At 33.3% G+C, this 17226-nt stretch overlaps 1 protein-coding gene across 4 annotated transcripts in view; it reads left to right on the top strand.

Annotated features, from left to right (window-relative positions):
- The window catches only part of EML5 (EMAP like 5), a 101484-nt gene that overhangs the window by 20214 nt on the left and 64044 nt on the right, over positions 1–17226 (top strand). For all 4 annotated transcript variants that reach the window (XM_085225470.1, XM_085225472.1, XM_085225471.1 and 1 more), the window contains exons 3-10: positions 517–615; positions 1145–1213; positions 2533–2718; positions 8454–8589; positions 12253–12454; positions 13596–13733; positions 14465–14721; positions 15253–15465. In XM_085225470.1, coding sequence (XP_085081596.1) covers positions 517–615; positions 1145–1213; positions 2533–2718; positions 8454–8589; positions 12253–12454; positions 13596–13733; positions 14465–14721; positions 15253–15465 — 1300 coding nt within the window. The remainder of the gene's footprint in view (positions 1–516; positions 616–1144; positions 1214–2532; positions 2719–8453; positions 8590–12252; positions 12455–13595; positions 13734–14464; positions 14722–15252; positions 15466–17226) is intronic.

Raw genomic sequence — 17226 nt, 5'->3', positions numbered from 1 at the left:
ATTTGCTAAGTTTTTATCTTTTTATCAAGATGTCACAGTACTTGAATAAACTGAAGAGAAAGATTTCAGTTCCTTTAAAAATAAAAACAAAAACCAAAATCACCGAGGTTCATTTTTTCTGGTCTTCAGTACTGCTACAAACTCTCACAAAAAAGATTTTAAAGAAAAAATAAGATTTTTCACTGATTAACAAATGTAGTAGAATTGGGCTGTAAACTAATATGGTCAGTGATGTGTGTCAGGAAATCTGTGCAAAGTGTTCTTAGAGCTAAAGATGACCCAGGCTGCAGGGTGTAGTTCTTAAGCTTTTATTTTTCTATAATTTCTTGGAAAAGTAACTGATGAGACAAAGCTTTTGAATATGATGGTATATTTTTATTTTTTTCTGTATCAAAGTGTAGATATTGTTTCTTATTCAACTTGGCTGTAAGTTTGTTATCCTTAAAAGTGATGACTCTAGCCTTAATTAATGCATTGAGTTATCTTTATTTATTTATTTATTTTGGTTACTTTTAGCGGTTGGTCTCAGTTGGTTTGGATTCAAAAAACACAGTTTGTGTATGGGACTGGAGAAAAGGAAAATTGTTATCAATGGCTCCTGGTCATACAGACAGAGTAAGTATAGCTCAAGAATTTGAGTGTCAATGAAATTGCATGAAGTTTGGATTTGGAGTAAGATGTTGGACTAAATTATTTTAGAGGTCTTTTCCAACCATTGTGATTCTATGTATAACAAATATATGTAAATAAAATATGTAGCTCAGTTATTTGTGAATACTTTGTTGAGACTGTGAGCATGCATGGGAAGTGCAAAAATAAGGCACTTCTTAGACATAAATCCCAATACAAAAAATCAAACTGAATGTAAACTCTTAGATTTTTCTAGTCTCTTAGATTTTTATAAATTAATCTTTTTGTTGTTTCTTTTCATGCCGGGGGAAATAGAAAATAGAGAAAATGTGAGCTGTATGTTGCAACTTCAGTGTTGAATGAAGGGATAAAGAAGACATTCTATTTAAAGCATTTTAGATTATCTGTTGATTTGGTACAAGGTTTTTACTGTTTTCACTGTCCTGTGCTAAAAAGACCATCTCTGCTGACATTCGTGTGGTTTGCTGCTTTATTATTTTTATTTTTAATGCAGATATTTGATATCTCTTGGGATTTGTACCAGCCAAACAAACTCGTCAGCTGTGGTGTAAAACACATCAAGGTAATGAAATGAATGTTACGTCATGAAATACTTATTTGTACTTCATAAAGTAAGGCAAAAATGGAATCTAAAAGCAGTATGTATCTAAGAGGAATCTACTGCTCAGGGATTGCTATCATGTATCTCACATGACTGCACTAGACATTTTACAAAATTTACAGTGGAAAACCGACCATTCCTGCTCAAAAGAGTTCATGGTCAGGCAGACAAAAAATAGAATAAAAGATAAAAGAATAAAAGTAGAGTAAAAGATTTGTCATTGGTATTGTATGTGATGATTGTATTGTAATTTAGAATTTAGGTCCTCTAAAATACTGTTTGAAATCGCAAGCAGTGTTAGGCAAAGTACTCCTGCTTAAAGTGAGTCCAGGTACTCAAATTTCCGATTTAAACAATTAATGAATTGTTACACTGCAGAGCTGAAACATGTTTAACAGTCATTTCTCAGAGGTTCAGAAAATGTGAAAATACGGTGGAAAGAGAGAGGAAAAATTCTTGATCTTTCTTTCTCTTCTTTTTTCTCTGCTGTTGCTACTTTTGTTGTTTTCAATGTTCTTTGCCTGTTAACAGGATTTGTAAATTGGCATTCTGTATATTTTTCAAACAGAGTATTTCATAGAAACTCTCTTACTTCATTTGGTGTGTGTTCCAATTGTCATGCAGGAAAAAAGCTTCTTTTCCATACTTGTGTCAGTAGGATTATGAATGCTTGACTGTCATCAGATACATTTCCTAAAGAAACTTAGTCACTTATCGCATGCACTGATGTCTGTGTTACCACATAACAGCAGTAGATGGCAGCTTCAAAGTTCTGCATTGCTCTTAACTGTAGGTTCCTATGGTGAGAACAAAAATAATGTTGATTTTCTTATTTTTATACCATGAAATTGAGATTAATATATATTAATGGTTGGCTAAATTGCATATACCTTTGAGCATAGTGTTTATTAAATTAATCAAGTCTCCATGAACTGAGTTAATAATGACTTTTTTTCTGTTTCAAGATCTAAAAGCAACACTGTGATGATAATAAGCTAATAATAATAAGATAATAATAATAATAAGACAATTTCAAATAAATTCCTATTAAGGAATTACCTTTTTTTAAATATGTTACCTTCCTATTTGTTTAATTTGTGCAGTTACAGCTAAGGCAACAACATAATTATTGACCCTGTTTGCTTTGGTTAAAGTTAAGCAGTGAAAAGTAGATGGAAAATGTAGGTAATGAGGAGGTAAAGTACTTCTCTCCCAAATGAACATGTTAAATTATAGGAGATTAGCAAACATCTGTCTCTCTGAATCACTTTGTCTTGCAGTTTTGGAGCTTGTGTGGCAATTCACTGACACCAAAACGTGGTGTTTTTGGCAAAACTGGTGATCTTCAAACTATATTGTGCCTAGCTTGTGCAAGAGATGAAGTGACGTATTCCGGTGCACTGAATGGTGATATTTATGTATGGAAAGGAATCAACCTTGTAAGAACAATACAGGGAGCACATGCTGTAAGTATATCTCTTCTAAATCAACGTAAAATGCTAAATAGATTTCCAGAGAGCCAAAAAAGGCAGTGCAAGATCACCTGGTCTGTGTTCTTAAACAATTCCAGTAATAAAGACTGATAATGTCTAATCCAATTTTTTGTGGATGTCTGATTTATCCCAGTCCAGATGGTCTACACTCCTGTGTTAAGGCAGTGGGCATTCTAAAAAAGAAACAAGTGTCCAGAGGGGTTGTGGATTCTCCATATGCATCTCTCTCCATTGGAGATAATCTGAACACAACTGGACAAAGCCCTGAGTGCTTGCTGTTAGCTAACTCTCCTTTGAGCACGACTGGGTGGTCTCCAGAGTTTCTGTCAACATTAGCTGTGCTGTCATTCTGTGAATTGAGTCTTACTGGCTAATTACCTGGTAGCTCTCTAGAGTCCATTGATTCTATGGACTACATAAGCCTGTATGCTTACCTAGTTTGTTGGCACATATGCTTATTGTGCAATTGAAATATTAAAATCATTCTTTATAATTTGGTTAGGTAGAACGGAGGGGACAAAAATGGTGAATGTTATATATGTGGGAGAGGTTGCTGTCAATCAACAGTAAGTTGATTTTGTGTTCACTGATGGTTGAGAAATGTACAGTAAGGAATGGTTGCACCTTGTTGAACTAACTTAAAGGAGGGATTGGACAACTTAGTCAGGCAGCTGTATAATATGATGGTTTATCTGTTTATGAATAAAAGTGTAATTATGAAGAATTTAAGTGTGGGAAACGTGTAATGACCCAACTGATGAATACAGGATTGTTTTTGCTTATTGCTCTGTTACACTGCATTCATTTTTTGTTGAACACAAGATCAAATTTGAAGTGCTGTTCTCTTTATCTTCATTAGAGTCAGTGGACTGAGCTCAAGTGACCTTGGAATAGGTCTTATCTAACTTTCTATTTTTGGCTGTGTCCTTTAGGCTCATTGGAGTTGTAGTTTGCCATACTGAAAATTAAGTAGGTGCACTAGTCTGTGGTTTTGGAATTCATTTTTACAGGATATTAGAGTCACTAAAAATTGCACCAATTTAAGAAAAAAATATTTTCTAGAAATTTACTTTCCAACAAAATGAAACATTATTTTTCAATAAAATACTAGTTAAAAGGATAATGTTGTCAGATTATAGTAAATACAAAATATAAAAGCTTGGAATAAGAGTACTTCTTCAGTCGTACTAAACTATAATCATTATATTTTACAGTTATTTTGTACTTGATTTTATAAATCATGTCCTACTTGTCCATTCTGTTAGAAGAGAATGCAGGTGTAAATGGTATTATTTGTTGTGGGTGTATATTGTTAAAAGCACAATTTGAGCATAGTAAGGAATCAGTATAAATTTGCATTCAGAGTGCTAAGTGTTGGAATTGTCATCCCTGCATGCCTGTTTATCATGCCTTATCATTACTTCTCACAAGGCTTGAATTAGACTGAAAATTTATTCAAAGAAAGTGTCTCATTATTTACTTGAATACCATGTATTCCTGTGTTACAAGAAAAAGGGTAGGTATCTCAAGGACAAAAGAATATTTTCTAAAGCACATTAGTGATGTGGAGACACTGTCCATCTGGCTGGCAGTCGTCTGTATTAATACAGTAAACAAGTACTTCTCAAAGTTTGACTGCTTTTGTTATATTTAGCTTAGTTCAAAAGATATTTTAAGAGCAGTTTAGTGTATTTCAGTATAGGCAACAGAGAAGGTAAAGAACAACTTTAGCACTAGCAAACAAAATTGAGTTCACTGCTAAGCCAGATTATCCATTTTCTGTTATAGCATTACTAAGAACTGTAGACAGAGGAAAGGAGTTTCTGGCAGATTTCTATCTGAGTTTGAGGAATTAAAAAGGTTAAAGCAAATGGCATGTTTGGATGACTGGAAAATTTGTTGGAAAAGGACTGCAGAGTTCACTGAATATAGAAATAGGAGTGGAAGATAGGAAAAGATGAAAATGAGCAGAGATGAAGAGTACAGGCATAGAATGTATGTGTAGGAAACACTGGATCACAATGGGAATTTGTGGAACTATAGTTTTGCCGATCACTTCTTAATAATAAAACCAATGGAGAAGGTCTTAAAAAGGCGAAAGGAAACAAGGCAGCATGAAAATATATGAAAATTCATTGGCACTGTTGTGGTATTACAGGCACACAGTGCATCTGATTCTGGAAAGTTAACCATATATATACTGTCCAAAAAAATAATCTTTTATCCAATGTTACATTGCTGTACCAGTGCAAACAACAGACTACAGAATTTGCTATTTATTTTATTCACTTTACAGGTTCTAAATTGAAAGCATTCTGTGATTATTAAGTACCTGAAACATAGACACAAGGTTTTACTCATGCATTAAAAGAAAATATGCTTGTTTAAATGCACTGAATGCTTTAAAGATTGTTATATGCTATGTTTTGCCGTGAATTGTAAATGTACATAGGATGCTTTCTCAGCAGCTGAATAATTTATTTTGAGATAGTCTTTCAGAGGTACACATTAAAGTTGTGTGGATTGATGTCAGAAACTGAGGTTAAATAACAGACTTGAGGTTAAATAACAGGCACCCTGTTAGAACTATTGCACGCCTATGTCAATTGGTTGAACACTAATTAAATATAGATGGAAACAATATAATGAACTTAAATGAATGGTTTTAAGCCAGTATCACTTACCAACACATTAAGTCTGCAGAAGTTTTTCCCTATTGTTTAGCCTTGTTGTGAATTTGAAAAGCAATAGTCCAGTTATTTCAGGCAGTGAAAGGCATATATACAACTAATTTTATTTTTTATAGTAATATGCCCATTTTTGAACTGTTTTATGGGTAATTTGTGACATAAGAAGATTACATTTCAGAATAGTTGCTCTCCATTTTAAACGTATTGACATCAACTTTAAATATTTACAGTCCAGCCGTTTACTGCGCGGCATACACTGGGAAAGACTGTCATAGAATAGATGCCCATTATAGACATTGCTTTATATGTTAGCATATGTATTCTGAATTACATTTGGGACTAAAAAGGAAGTGCTGGATTGTTTACCATACTGGCAAAATTTTTCTGTTCTCCATATTGTTCAGAAGAAGTAAGTTGCTTCTTGAGCATACTTCAAGTTTCCATGTGATTACTTGTTCTAATTGCCTGTTTTCCGTGTGACTGCTTGGTCCTAATTACAGCTAACTACAGTCACATGTTTTAGGAATTGCACAGTTAGAAAATTCACCACACTAGTTCTATTAGTGACTGCATCTGGACAAATTAGCAATTGATTTCTGTCCACAGGAGACCAGACAGGTCCGGAAGCACCAAACAACATGAGGTTACTTCACTATTTTAAATTTCATGGATAGAAGCAGTAGGAAAATGTAGATGCAGTATAGGCCATCTTTGTTAAATTCTTGTACTGCTCCATTTTTTCAAGTTCTGATCTGTTTGGGGATTTCTTTATTTGCTCTCGTTTAATTCTCTTTTCCAGTTTAAGGGAACACAGATGTGATACCAGCTGGTAATGCTGGAACAATAGGAAATATTTTGCATTCTGAGAGAACTGCTGATTAATTTGAGTTCTTTCCAAAATTTTCCCATTCATTGAGAAGTGTAATGAAAAATCCATAGCAGAAAAAGATGATCCATATGGCAAATTTACTAACTTTTAAGATGGGATAATTTGATCTACATATTTTGTTTTGAGTCAGGAGCACAATCAGTGCTTCTTGCTCATGTTATTCACTTGGATCAAACAAAGTCAGTTTGCCTCTCATTACTGATGAAAGACCATTGACCTTCAAAAACTAAATTATGTTCATAACAACTACAGATTGAGAGATCAAGAACCAAATTATGTTCATAACAATTACAAACTGAAGAATTGAGAGAATCTTGAAGACTTCAAAGATGTTTTGAATTAGCAAACTTTACTTTTCCTAAAAGGAAAGATTTAGTGAAAGCACAATGACTGGCCAAGCTCTGAGAATAATCTATCTTTTCCCACTTAAATGTGGGCCTAAAAATTAAATGAAGAGTAGCTAAGCTAAGTTTCCTCCGTCAGATACTTCGACTCCCCATAATGGACCTTTGTTGTTGTTTTCATCTCTTATCCCAGTGGCACTTACACTGAAATGAGGATGTTCTGTTGCATTGCAAGAGATTGATTGAGCACATCTGCCAGATCTCCTTGGCAACCAGTATGTCCTTCTCAAGATAAGGATATTCTATGAAATGGAAAACAGATTAATCCTGGATCCACTAGATTTTATCTTCAGAACATTCAGCCAGCTTCCCACATTACCAAATGTCTGATTCTTGTTTTTCAGTATGGACTAATTAAACTATGGATTTTTGAAGGAGTTAATTAGAGAAAAGAGAATAATTCTATTATCAAGATTGCATTCCAAAAAGAGATTTAAACTATTTAAATATGCAAAAACTTGAGCAACATTCATCATATGGTTAAAAAAAGGCCAGAATTCCTTCAGCCTTATGTTTACTCAATAATGCTAAAAGGTTAGTGCAGTAAAACAAACAGTCACAGAGAGAAATAAATGGAGTGGGAGTTGATTTTGTAAAATCTTTAGGCTTCCAAAGAAACAGAAAGAGGATTTGCAGTACATTAGAGATATGAGAGTTAGCCTTCTAATCTGCTTATGACTTAAAAATTGTACTATATCTCTGTTTAGGCACATACTACTTCTGAAAATGTGGATTCCCTTACAAGCCAGTATCCTGAGGATGGATATGTGTCAAAAAATGGACTTCTGTCACCCTAGTTTTCAGTCTTGATTGTTGTTTTACACTTTAGCAAACAATACTTATCTTTTGAAAGCTGAGAAAGTTTTTTATTTTTTATTTTTCTCGACTCTTGAAACAATTAAATCCTTGTTACCCAACACCAAAGGAACAAATAGATTTCATACTTCATTACGCTGCATTCAGGTATTTTCTTCAGATATGATTGGAGTATAAAACACAGCTTGGTAGCAAAGAATAGTCATGAATACCTGGAAATTATCACAGTTTTTATTGTATTTTCATTCTAAACTTAAGATTAGGAATCAATCTTCCATGTCTAAAAATGTGTAAAAATGAATAATAAATCTCGTTTGCCTACATTGGAAGTAACTAATAGCAACAAAGACCCAGAACCAAGCCTAAAGGAGATTGGTGGAAATCCTTCTACTGATTTTTGTACAAGTGCATTTAATTATTTGGTTTATGACAAAAAAAAGTTGGGGGCTTACAAGCCTATCTTAGGCTTGAACTGTTTTAGTGCAGTTGAATTCTGTATGTACAGTTAAAGCGTATTTCTCTTGTGTTCAAGCTCTCATTTTGGAAAGCACCTCAGTTTTTGACAGTATGTAAACATCTGTTAAGCCCTCAAATGCATTAATGTAATTTTGAATATTTCTTATGTACCTTGAATAGAAACAAGCAAAAAATGATTACTTAAGTTTTCAAAAATCAGAATCTAAGTTCTTTCTAGTTCCTTCACAGTTTCCAAGAAAACCCATATTATTAAAAACTGTTCCTTTAAGAATTCTCTTAATTCTCTTTCGTATCATAAACTTGTATTAATTGTATATTTTTGTACAATTTGTAACAACTGTGAAAGAGTGTAATAGAAGGAGGGTTCCACTCTCCGTATTGATCTCTTTCATCTGTATGTATTATTAAAAAATAATTTTCTTCTCTCTTTAGGCAGGAATTTTCAGCATGAACGCGTGTGAAGAGGGCTTTGCTACTGGTGGCAGAGATGGCTGTGTTCGCTTGTGGGATTTAAATTTTAAACCAATTACTGTGATTGATCTCAGGGAAACGGACCAGGGATATAAAGGTAAGAAGAAGTTTGTCACTTTTAAAATATTGTAGATTGGAAATTTTACATTGTTTTGTAAAAGAAAAAATTAATTTAAATAAATTAATAAATTAGGAGCAGGACTCATGGATGTTATTATGTATTGTTGGCAAGATGAGAAATGTTTTGTTTTCACGATGCCTGCAAGTAAGAGGATATGTAGCCCATCAAAGGTGCTGTGCAATGTACTGTATACTAGGAAGTTTTGGACAGGAGTTTGTCTATGACTATATACTATGAAGCTGTAGATGAACGGATACAATGCATGTCCTTTCTGATGCAGAGCAGTTTTTAACAATGAAGAGTAAAGCAGCAAGAGAATTTAGAAGAGACACTGCAATGAAAAACATCAGAGTGAAGAAATTCCCTTTTGTAGTTATCCATGTTTTCAGAAGAACTATTCGGATACAGTTTTGTAGTATTTAGAACTATATTTACATATACCTATATTGTAATAAAATGTTAGGTCAAGCAGGCTATGGTGTATATTGTCATCGTTCTAGGTACCAGTGCTTTAGTAAGCAGCAATATAATATAAACTTGCACCAGGGCACTAATATCTCATATAATACTGCTTTCATAGATGTGTGCTTTTTTGTTTCTCCAGTAACCTTGCTCTTTTCTATCAGCTTGTGGAGAATTTGATGATGTGGTAGAATGTATCATGACAATTAGATACATCATTGTCCATAAATAACTGATTACAAGCAGAGTTAAATATTTGTATTCTGTAATTTATTTGACATTCCCGCCAAGACTGTGATATTTTCCAGAAAGATGAAGTATACATTCAATTTGAAATGCCCTGGGGTACTGTGACTTTGTCATGACTGAGACAATTGAAGAGAAATAATTGCTTCAGTCTCAGGAGATAAGCATGTTCATGTTTATACCCCCTTGCTTCATAAGGAGATTAAATTTTTTTCTAAAATAAGTGCTTAACTGAGTGTTTTGGATAGTCATTTCAGTTTCTGTCTGGTCTGACAGGCTTACTTTGAAAAACAGAACAGAATTTCTTTAGAAAACAATGCTTATGTATTAAGTTTCTAATTAATGTTTCAAAGTAATATATTTCTAAATAGAGGTGTCCCTCTGAATTAAAAAGATTATGTTTGGTTCATTAATACTTTGATGTGTATGCATTCACGTACTTTTCTGTACTCTAGAAACGCTAAATTAATTCACTAACACAGATGCATTTCTGCTGTTGGTAATTTCAATTTTCTCTTCAAAACAATTTATCTGTAGATACCTTCTCTCTCTTTCTTATAGTGTTTTATGTAACTGTGTCCTCCTTAGTCTATAACTAATATTTAATACCTGTTTGTTTTAACAACAAGAGTAATGGTGGTGAACTCATGAACCTTTGCACTTGTAAAGATTCCTTAATTTGAAGAACTATAGAATATATCAGTAACTTCGTATTTGCTAAGGAAATTATCCCAAAGCCAGAATTATGATTTGCTGTTGTACTAAAACATCAGTTCAGATTTGGGAAAAAAACATGACTAGAGCAGGAGAAAGAGACCCGTTCTTACATACATTAGAAATTTTGGCTTTTAAGCTTGCTTAGAGGCTGCTACTGCTTGTAGTTAAATGCTACAATTCATTCTGTTTCATTCTTTCAAACTTGTTCTCTATTCCAGATCATCTCTCTTGCTTTTGGCATGAACTTTTTAGATTCATCAGTTCTGAGTATTCCATCTTCATTTTTCTTTACTCATCCAGTGCCCATTATGCACCTAATAACTTGTCTTTAAATTATATCTTTCATGATTCCATTTTCCATAATCTTTTCCCTTTAGACTTCTGCATCTGTGATTTCTTTATTTATATCTTTTTCAGGATAGTCTTTATGGCCTTTCATTCTTGTTCTCTTAACTGCATTTTCTGTTGGTCCCATTTTATCTTGTAATCTTGTTGGTAATCTTGTCTGTGAATGCAATCTCAAGTTCTGTATCTCCTTGAAGAGTTCGCAAAGCAAAGTAATGATTCTAGATATATCTCCAAATAGTTTTTCAAAATATCTCCCTCCACCGCAAGAAGTTCCAGCTTACTAAAACAGATTTCTTAATCAATGTTCATCAAAGATTCCAGTTATTTCTTTCTTGATTTTTATTTTTAATTACAGTAGTCAGTATAGTGAAAAATATAAAATACCTAGATTATAGATAAATAGTATATTCACCAGTGCAGTACCATAGGAACAAATTTGTAAAGCAGATAATGCAGAGAGTTTTATAAACATTATATATATATGTTTTGAGGAATTTTTGAAGGGCTTTAGCTCTAGTCATATCTAGTGGACTGAATACTGTGTAGCAGTGGAAGTGCACTGAGTGCACTCTGGGCATTTTTCCATTCTATTTCTTATGGAAATACATTTAGTGTAGGTTTAAAGGTTCTCTTTAGATGCAAAGCATGATAGGTAGGCCTTGCTTTGAAAGCATCTTTTGTTAAAATTGAAAAAACATAGATGAAGATGCACCAGACTGGACTGCCGATCCACACATTCACTGTTTCTGAGCCTTGCAATTTTTCCCTATGTAATTTTAAAAACATAAGGTGGTTCTTTGCCCGCTGCACAGTTAAAAATATTTTTCAGAAGCACATCAGCTCATACGATATTCATGTTTTCTTGCTTGATGGATATAATTTTGCCTCACATATTAACCTAGAGTAGTTTTTCACAGATCATTTTTTACCTGACCTACACTATAGTCAGTGTTTTGGCAGAGAGAATTATGTCAGGCATTTCTATCATCTTGTTTTCTATATCTTAAACTGGCAAAATTGACTTTTGCTATTAGGCTGTAATAATTTGAACCTTTTTTAAAAGGTGCATATTCATAAATTAGGTTAAGACTGGGTTCTCCATGTACAACTCTCCTAACTTTCATTATATTTATCACAATCTTATTTATAAACAAATATAATTTGTGAGTGTCCAGCTCCTCTTTAAACCTGGAAAGTAATTCAGTTGTTCAGAAATCCTTGTTAAATTCCATCATAAACTCTTTTCAACTTTTTTGTATTTTGTTCCAGTGAGTCCTACTTCTTTTCTTTGAAGGGGGAAAGGGAAAAAAAAAAAAGATACTGTTACAAAGATACAAGTTACAAGAATTTGCCTTAGGAGTAGCATCTTAGAAAAGAGCTGGAAAGTATTGAATTCTTTCTTTGTCTTATACCCAGTCAATACGTTGCACTGATGACTTACGTCATGTACTTAATTGAGATTCATTCAGGTAGTCATATGAATTCATGGTTTCGTCAGAAGTTGTAATTTACATTTTCTGTTACCTGATTTGAAGGGCATTAAATATGCCCCTTCAGATACAGAGGTCAGTATTTCTTTCCTCAGTCAGAGATCTTGTTATGAAAGAATGTTCTTTGCTTTACTAAAATAAGGGTCACATTTGATTTTAGAATTTTGAAAATTCTAGTGTTGAAAATTTAATATTCTAAGGAGAGCAGTTTGTGATGTGAAATAGATAAAGGGAGTAAATGGGAAAACAGGGGGTGTATGGATACTTCTTGACATTTTCACGCTTGTATGTTTTTCCATATTTTGTCATGTTATGTCATCTTTGTTTCACAAATTCTAAGAATGTTCCTCTCAGTAACAATCTGTTCCTTCTATAGGTCTGTCTGTAAGAAGTGTTTGCTGGAGAGGAGACCATATACTTGTTGGGACACAAGACAGTGAGATTTTTGAAATTGTGGTACATGAGCGTAATAAGCCTTTCCTGATAATGCAGGGGCACTGTGAAGGAGAGCTGTGGGCTTTGGCTGTCCATCCTACAAAACCATTAGCAATGACTGGAAGTGATGACCGATCAGTCAGGTTGTTATTTGTCTGATTTTTACTCACACATAGTTTGATGCAAACAACTCATTTTGTAGATAATGTAATTGAAATGTATGCATTTTAATATCACTGGTAGTGATATCAACTGGCACTGAAGTGCTTGTAGACCAGTGAAGTTATGCATGAAATTACAGACTTCTAATAATAAAATACATAGGTCACTTTGACAGTAATGCCTCCTATTTAATTCCATGGAAATGACAGTAGATGCAAAGAACACAATAACACTGTTTGTTAGAGCAAATTCTCAGCAAAACACTGTTTTTCAACATAATCACCACTATGAGTTATGCATTTTTGCCAGCCATGAACAAGAACCTGTATGTCAGGTTCTGCATGGCTGCCTGGAATGTGACTTGTCTTTCTTTCACATCGCTGTCACCACTGCTGAAATAGAAGACGTAAATTTCAGAATAGCACTTGTAGTTGAAATTTATGGTTAAAAACAGTGCATCATAGAAAACAGAAGCCATTTTCTAAGAAAACTCAGTAAATTTCTCTTTTTAAAGCTCAACTTTTTGCCATAAATGCCTTTTTTTTTTCTTTCTCAGATATTAAATGTGTTGCCATTTTTGCTAAATATATAATTGTAACATGGTTAAGAAAAATTGTAGTTGAACCAAAGTTCCACTCAAGAATGCTGGTTACATCTTGTAAATGGTAGATATCATGTATTTTGTAAAAACAATTAAGATTTATAGTATTATCTAGACAAATGTAGGAAGTTATGATAGTTTGCTAATAGGAAAGTGTATGCTTAATCTGTGAATTCTTCAATTATTCTTATACATTTTTAGCTAAAGTAACTAACAAAAGGGTAGAATTTTCACACGGTGATCTATAAGTATATGTTGTCTTTTTTTTTTTTATTATTTTTCAGAAAGACAAAAAATACCTGCTCCTGCATTTTCTCATTAGATATTTTCTCACACTTAAATATAAGAATGCTCTTTCCTGTATGGAGAACTGACACTTTTGTCTTAGATATTGCTTGTGGAAATTTATTTTTAAATAGGACACGACCATGTCATTTTTTCTGCTGAAATTGCAGGCTTCATGCTGTCTATGGCATAGCTACAAACCATTCCTTTTATTTGTAATTAATGCTTTATTCTAGAATTTGGAGTTTAATAGACCATGCTCTGATTGCCCGGTGCAATATGGAGGAACCCATTCGCTGTGCAGCAGTTAGTACTGATGGAATCCATCTTGCTCTTGGAATGAAGGATGGCTCTTTCACTGTGCTTAGAGTCAGGTAAGATACAAATTTAATAGATGCATTATAAACTCTTTCAAGTAGACAATCTAAATACTTTTGTATGTATGTGGATACAGTACCGACCATGTGCAGGAGACCACATAGATTTGTTTTAAATTGCTGATCCTCAGAGTGCTCAGATTATTTAAATATTTGCATAGTGTGGGAGAGGCTTTCCGTAATAACACATTTGTAAAAGTACATTGGTTTTTTAAAGAATGGCAGCATTCTAGGAAGTGATTTATTTTAAATATTTGCTTTATTCATTATTCTTGAATTATTAAGAAATAAACTGTCTTTACTTTCGTAATTGTTTCGGAATGTTTCTGTTAGTACAACACACATGCCAAATCAATGGTGCTTTGCCTTGTTGCTGTGATACCACAGTTTTAAAGAGCAACTGAGGTCTGTGGCTTATGTCAGTGAAGTTTTCTTCTCTAAGTGAATAACCTGGTACAGGACCTTCCTGTGTCAGTGTTCCTTTTTTAGCCACAAAGCCCTACCTAGCCCTGAAAGTAGTGTGGTGTTTGTACATGTGATAGTTACAGTTCACTTCATCATTTTACAGATGTGTTTTTTCCTTTTTTTTTTCCTTTCTTTTTTTCCTTCCTTTTTTTCATTTTTTTCATTTTTTTTCTTTTTTTTTTCCTTTTTTTTTTTATGGTTAAGAACTTCACAATATGATAAGGCTCTTTTATACTTATGACATGCTTTCTTTCATACTACAGAGATATGACTGAGGTTGTTCATATCAAAGACAGGAAAGAAGCTATTCACGAACTGAAATATTCACCAGATGGGAACTTCCTCGCTGTTGGTTCCAATGACAGCTCTGTGGATATATATGGTGTTGTTCAGAGATACAAGAAAGTTGGGGAATGCGTTGGATCTTTAAGTTTCATCACCCATATGGATTGGTCTTCAGATAGTAAATATATACAGACTAATGATGGCAATGGGAAGAGACTTTTTTACAGGATGCCAAGTAAGATTCTGAGTTGCCTTTCTTATATTTGTTGCTAATTGCAGAAAGAATGTAAAGCAGTTTTATAAAAACAACTTAAAATGGATCCTGGTTCAAAGGACAGGATTGTGAAGAAACTTTAGTAAGTCTGTGGAAATATTTGCTTTATTTGAATGAGTACAGCATTTTCTGACAATTATTTACATGTTTTTATTGCTGCTGCATGTTAGAGATGCTGACTGAAAATTATTCTATTTCTCCAGAGTAAATATTTGTTCTGCTTTATTGAAAAAATATATTCAAATTCAGTTTTTCAGTACCTTAACAACTTTGTAATTATTGAATTTGAATATTAAATGGATTATATTTGCTTGCACTGAAGGTTTTTAAAATATATGAAAAGTCAATATATTGTGTCTCAGACTTGTCATCTGTTTTTTTAGATCTTTAGTTTACAAGAGCTTGTGCTGTAAGAAGTATTTTTTCCAGAATAATATTTTATTTAAAATTACATAAATCCTGAAAAATGATTTCTTTTTTGTTTGTTTTTAGATGGAAAGGAAGTAACAAACAAGGAGGAATTAAAAGGGATTCAATGGGCATCATGGACTTGTGTTTCTGGTGTTGAAGTTAATGGAATCTGGCCTAAATACTCAGATATAAATGATATAAATTCTGTGGATGCAAATTTTATTGGACAAGTTATGGTTACAGCTGATGATTATGGAATTGTAAAGCTCTTTCGATACCCGTGTCTAAGAAAAGGTAGTACCTTTGAATTGATAAATGCATATTCATGAATTTTGGCGATTCAAGAGAAAAGCCTTAGAAAACTGGATTTTTGAAAATTATACGGCTGGCCAATATTTTTCTTTAAGAAAAAAATTATTTTGGGCTCAGGGTAGAAATAAATGATAGAATGGTGTATAGGCAACTGCAATGCAGTTGTACCAGGATTTTATGTACATTTTGAATAGGATTTTCAAAAGTTTTATGTATTTTTTTACTTTTTAAAATGGTTCTTTTTAAATAGAATTTCACAAGATTATGCAGTCCACCCTTTTTGAGATATGTATCTAAATATTTTCACCTTAGTCTTCAAGTAGTTTCAGAATAGAATAGTTTGTTTGGAAGAAACATACAAAGATCATCTAATCCAGCTGCCTGATCATTTCAGGGCTAATCAGTTCAAGCACATTAATGAGACTATTATCTAAATGCTGCCAGGAATGAGGCATCAACCACTTCTATAGGAAGCCTATTCTAGTGTTTAACCACTCCCTAAGTAAAGAAAACTTTCCCTATGTCTAAGTATGAAGCTCCCTGGCACAGCTTTATGTTGTTCTTGCATGTCATATCATTGTTTCTGGGAGCAGAGCCATTTGCGCTTCCTCTATTCAGGAAGCTGTAGAGAGCAGTGAGTTTGTCTCTCAGCCTGCACTTTTCTAGACAACCCAAATTTACTATTCTTTCCTTTGGAACTGTGGTGGAGGTTTGCGCAAGAAACAGGAAAAAATAACTTCATTAAACAGTGAGGGACAATAAATAGGTGAACAGCAAATTGGTACTGCAGTCAGACTATCACACTATGTTCTCTAAAGTTCGAAAAACTTTCCAGCACATTTTTTCCTCAACATTTTAAGAAGAGCAAGGTAAAATTTTTAATATTGAAGACTAAAGCAAGGTCTACCATTTTTCTTTTTACTGTTTATGAATGAATGAAAAGGAAGAAATATCTTCTTTTGACATAGGTTTCATGAGAAAGACTTCATTTTTTTTTTTCAGAGCCATTTTTAATAACTCCATTCTAAACACAGTTTGAGTTGAACTGAAACAAAGAATCAGTACCAGAGAACTGCCTAGTAAAGCAGTGATGTTAAGACAGATCCTGTAAAATTTGTGTTAGCCTTTTATGAAACTTAACTTAGAAAGTTTGCCTGGAGACTAAATCAAATCTTTAGTTTTTGAAAGAAGAAACAACAATACAGTTACATCATTGCAATTTTGCAGCATTGCATATTTAATGCTGAGTACAACCACTTCTTGATTTCTCTTAGGATATGCCTTTAATCAAATACATTTTGAGCGAAATTAATTCTTTAAACAACCAATATTCCTTCTTTATTTTCTCACTTCTGTTTGTAAATGGTGATGATATCAAAATAAACATTTAATTTCAACCTTCCCAGCTTTATTTTTAAACCTCAAGTTTTTTTAGAGGTAATCCAAAAATGTGTTCATAAAAGGATCTCCTAACCATTTCAAGGAAACTATTTATTTCCTTTTTAATCCCCTGTTCTTCACCAGAACTTCCTTCTACTAACTAATCTAATCACTGTGTTGTAATTATGCAGGAATCAATTAAAAAGTTAACTTGATATTATACAACTGTTACTCAATAAGAATTGCTGGGAATGCTTAGCACTCAAGTCCCATTAAGAAGCAGGAACCAGTACTATGAACACAGATGGCTGTATTTTCACTGAGCTTTATATACTTGATATAATATTGAAGTGATCACATCTC

Source organism: Meleagris gallopavo, chromosome 5 (assembly GCF_905368555.1).
Source record: "Meleagris gallopavo chromosome 5, MGAL_WU_HG_1.1, whole genome shotgun sequence".
NCBI lineage: Eukaryota > Metazoa > Chordata > Aves > Galliformes > Phasianidae > Meleagris > Meleagris gallopavo.
This window is presented reverse-complemented; position numbering and strand designations above follow the sequence as displayed.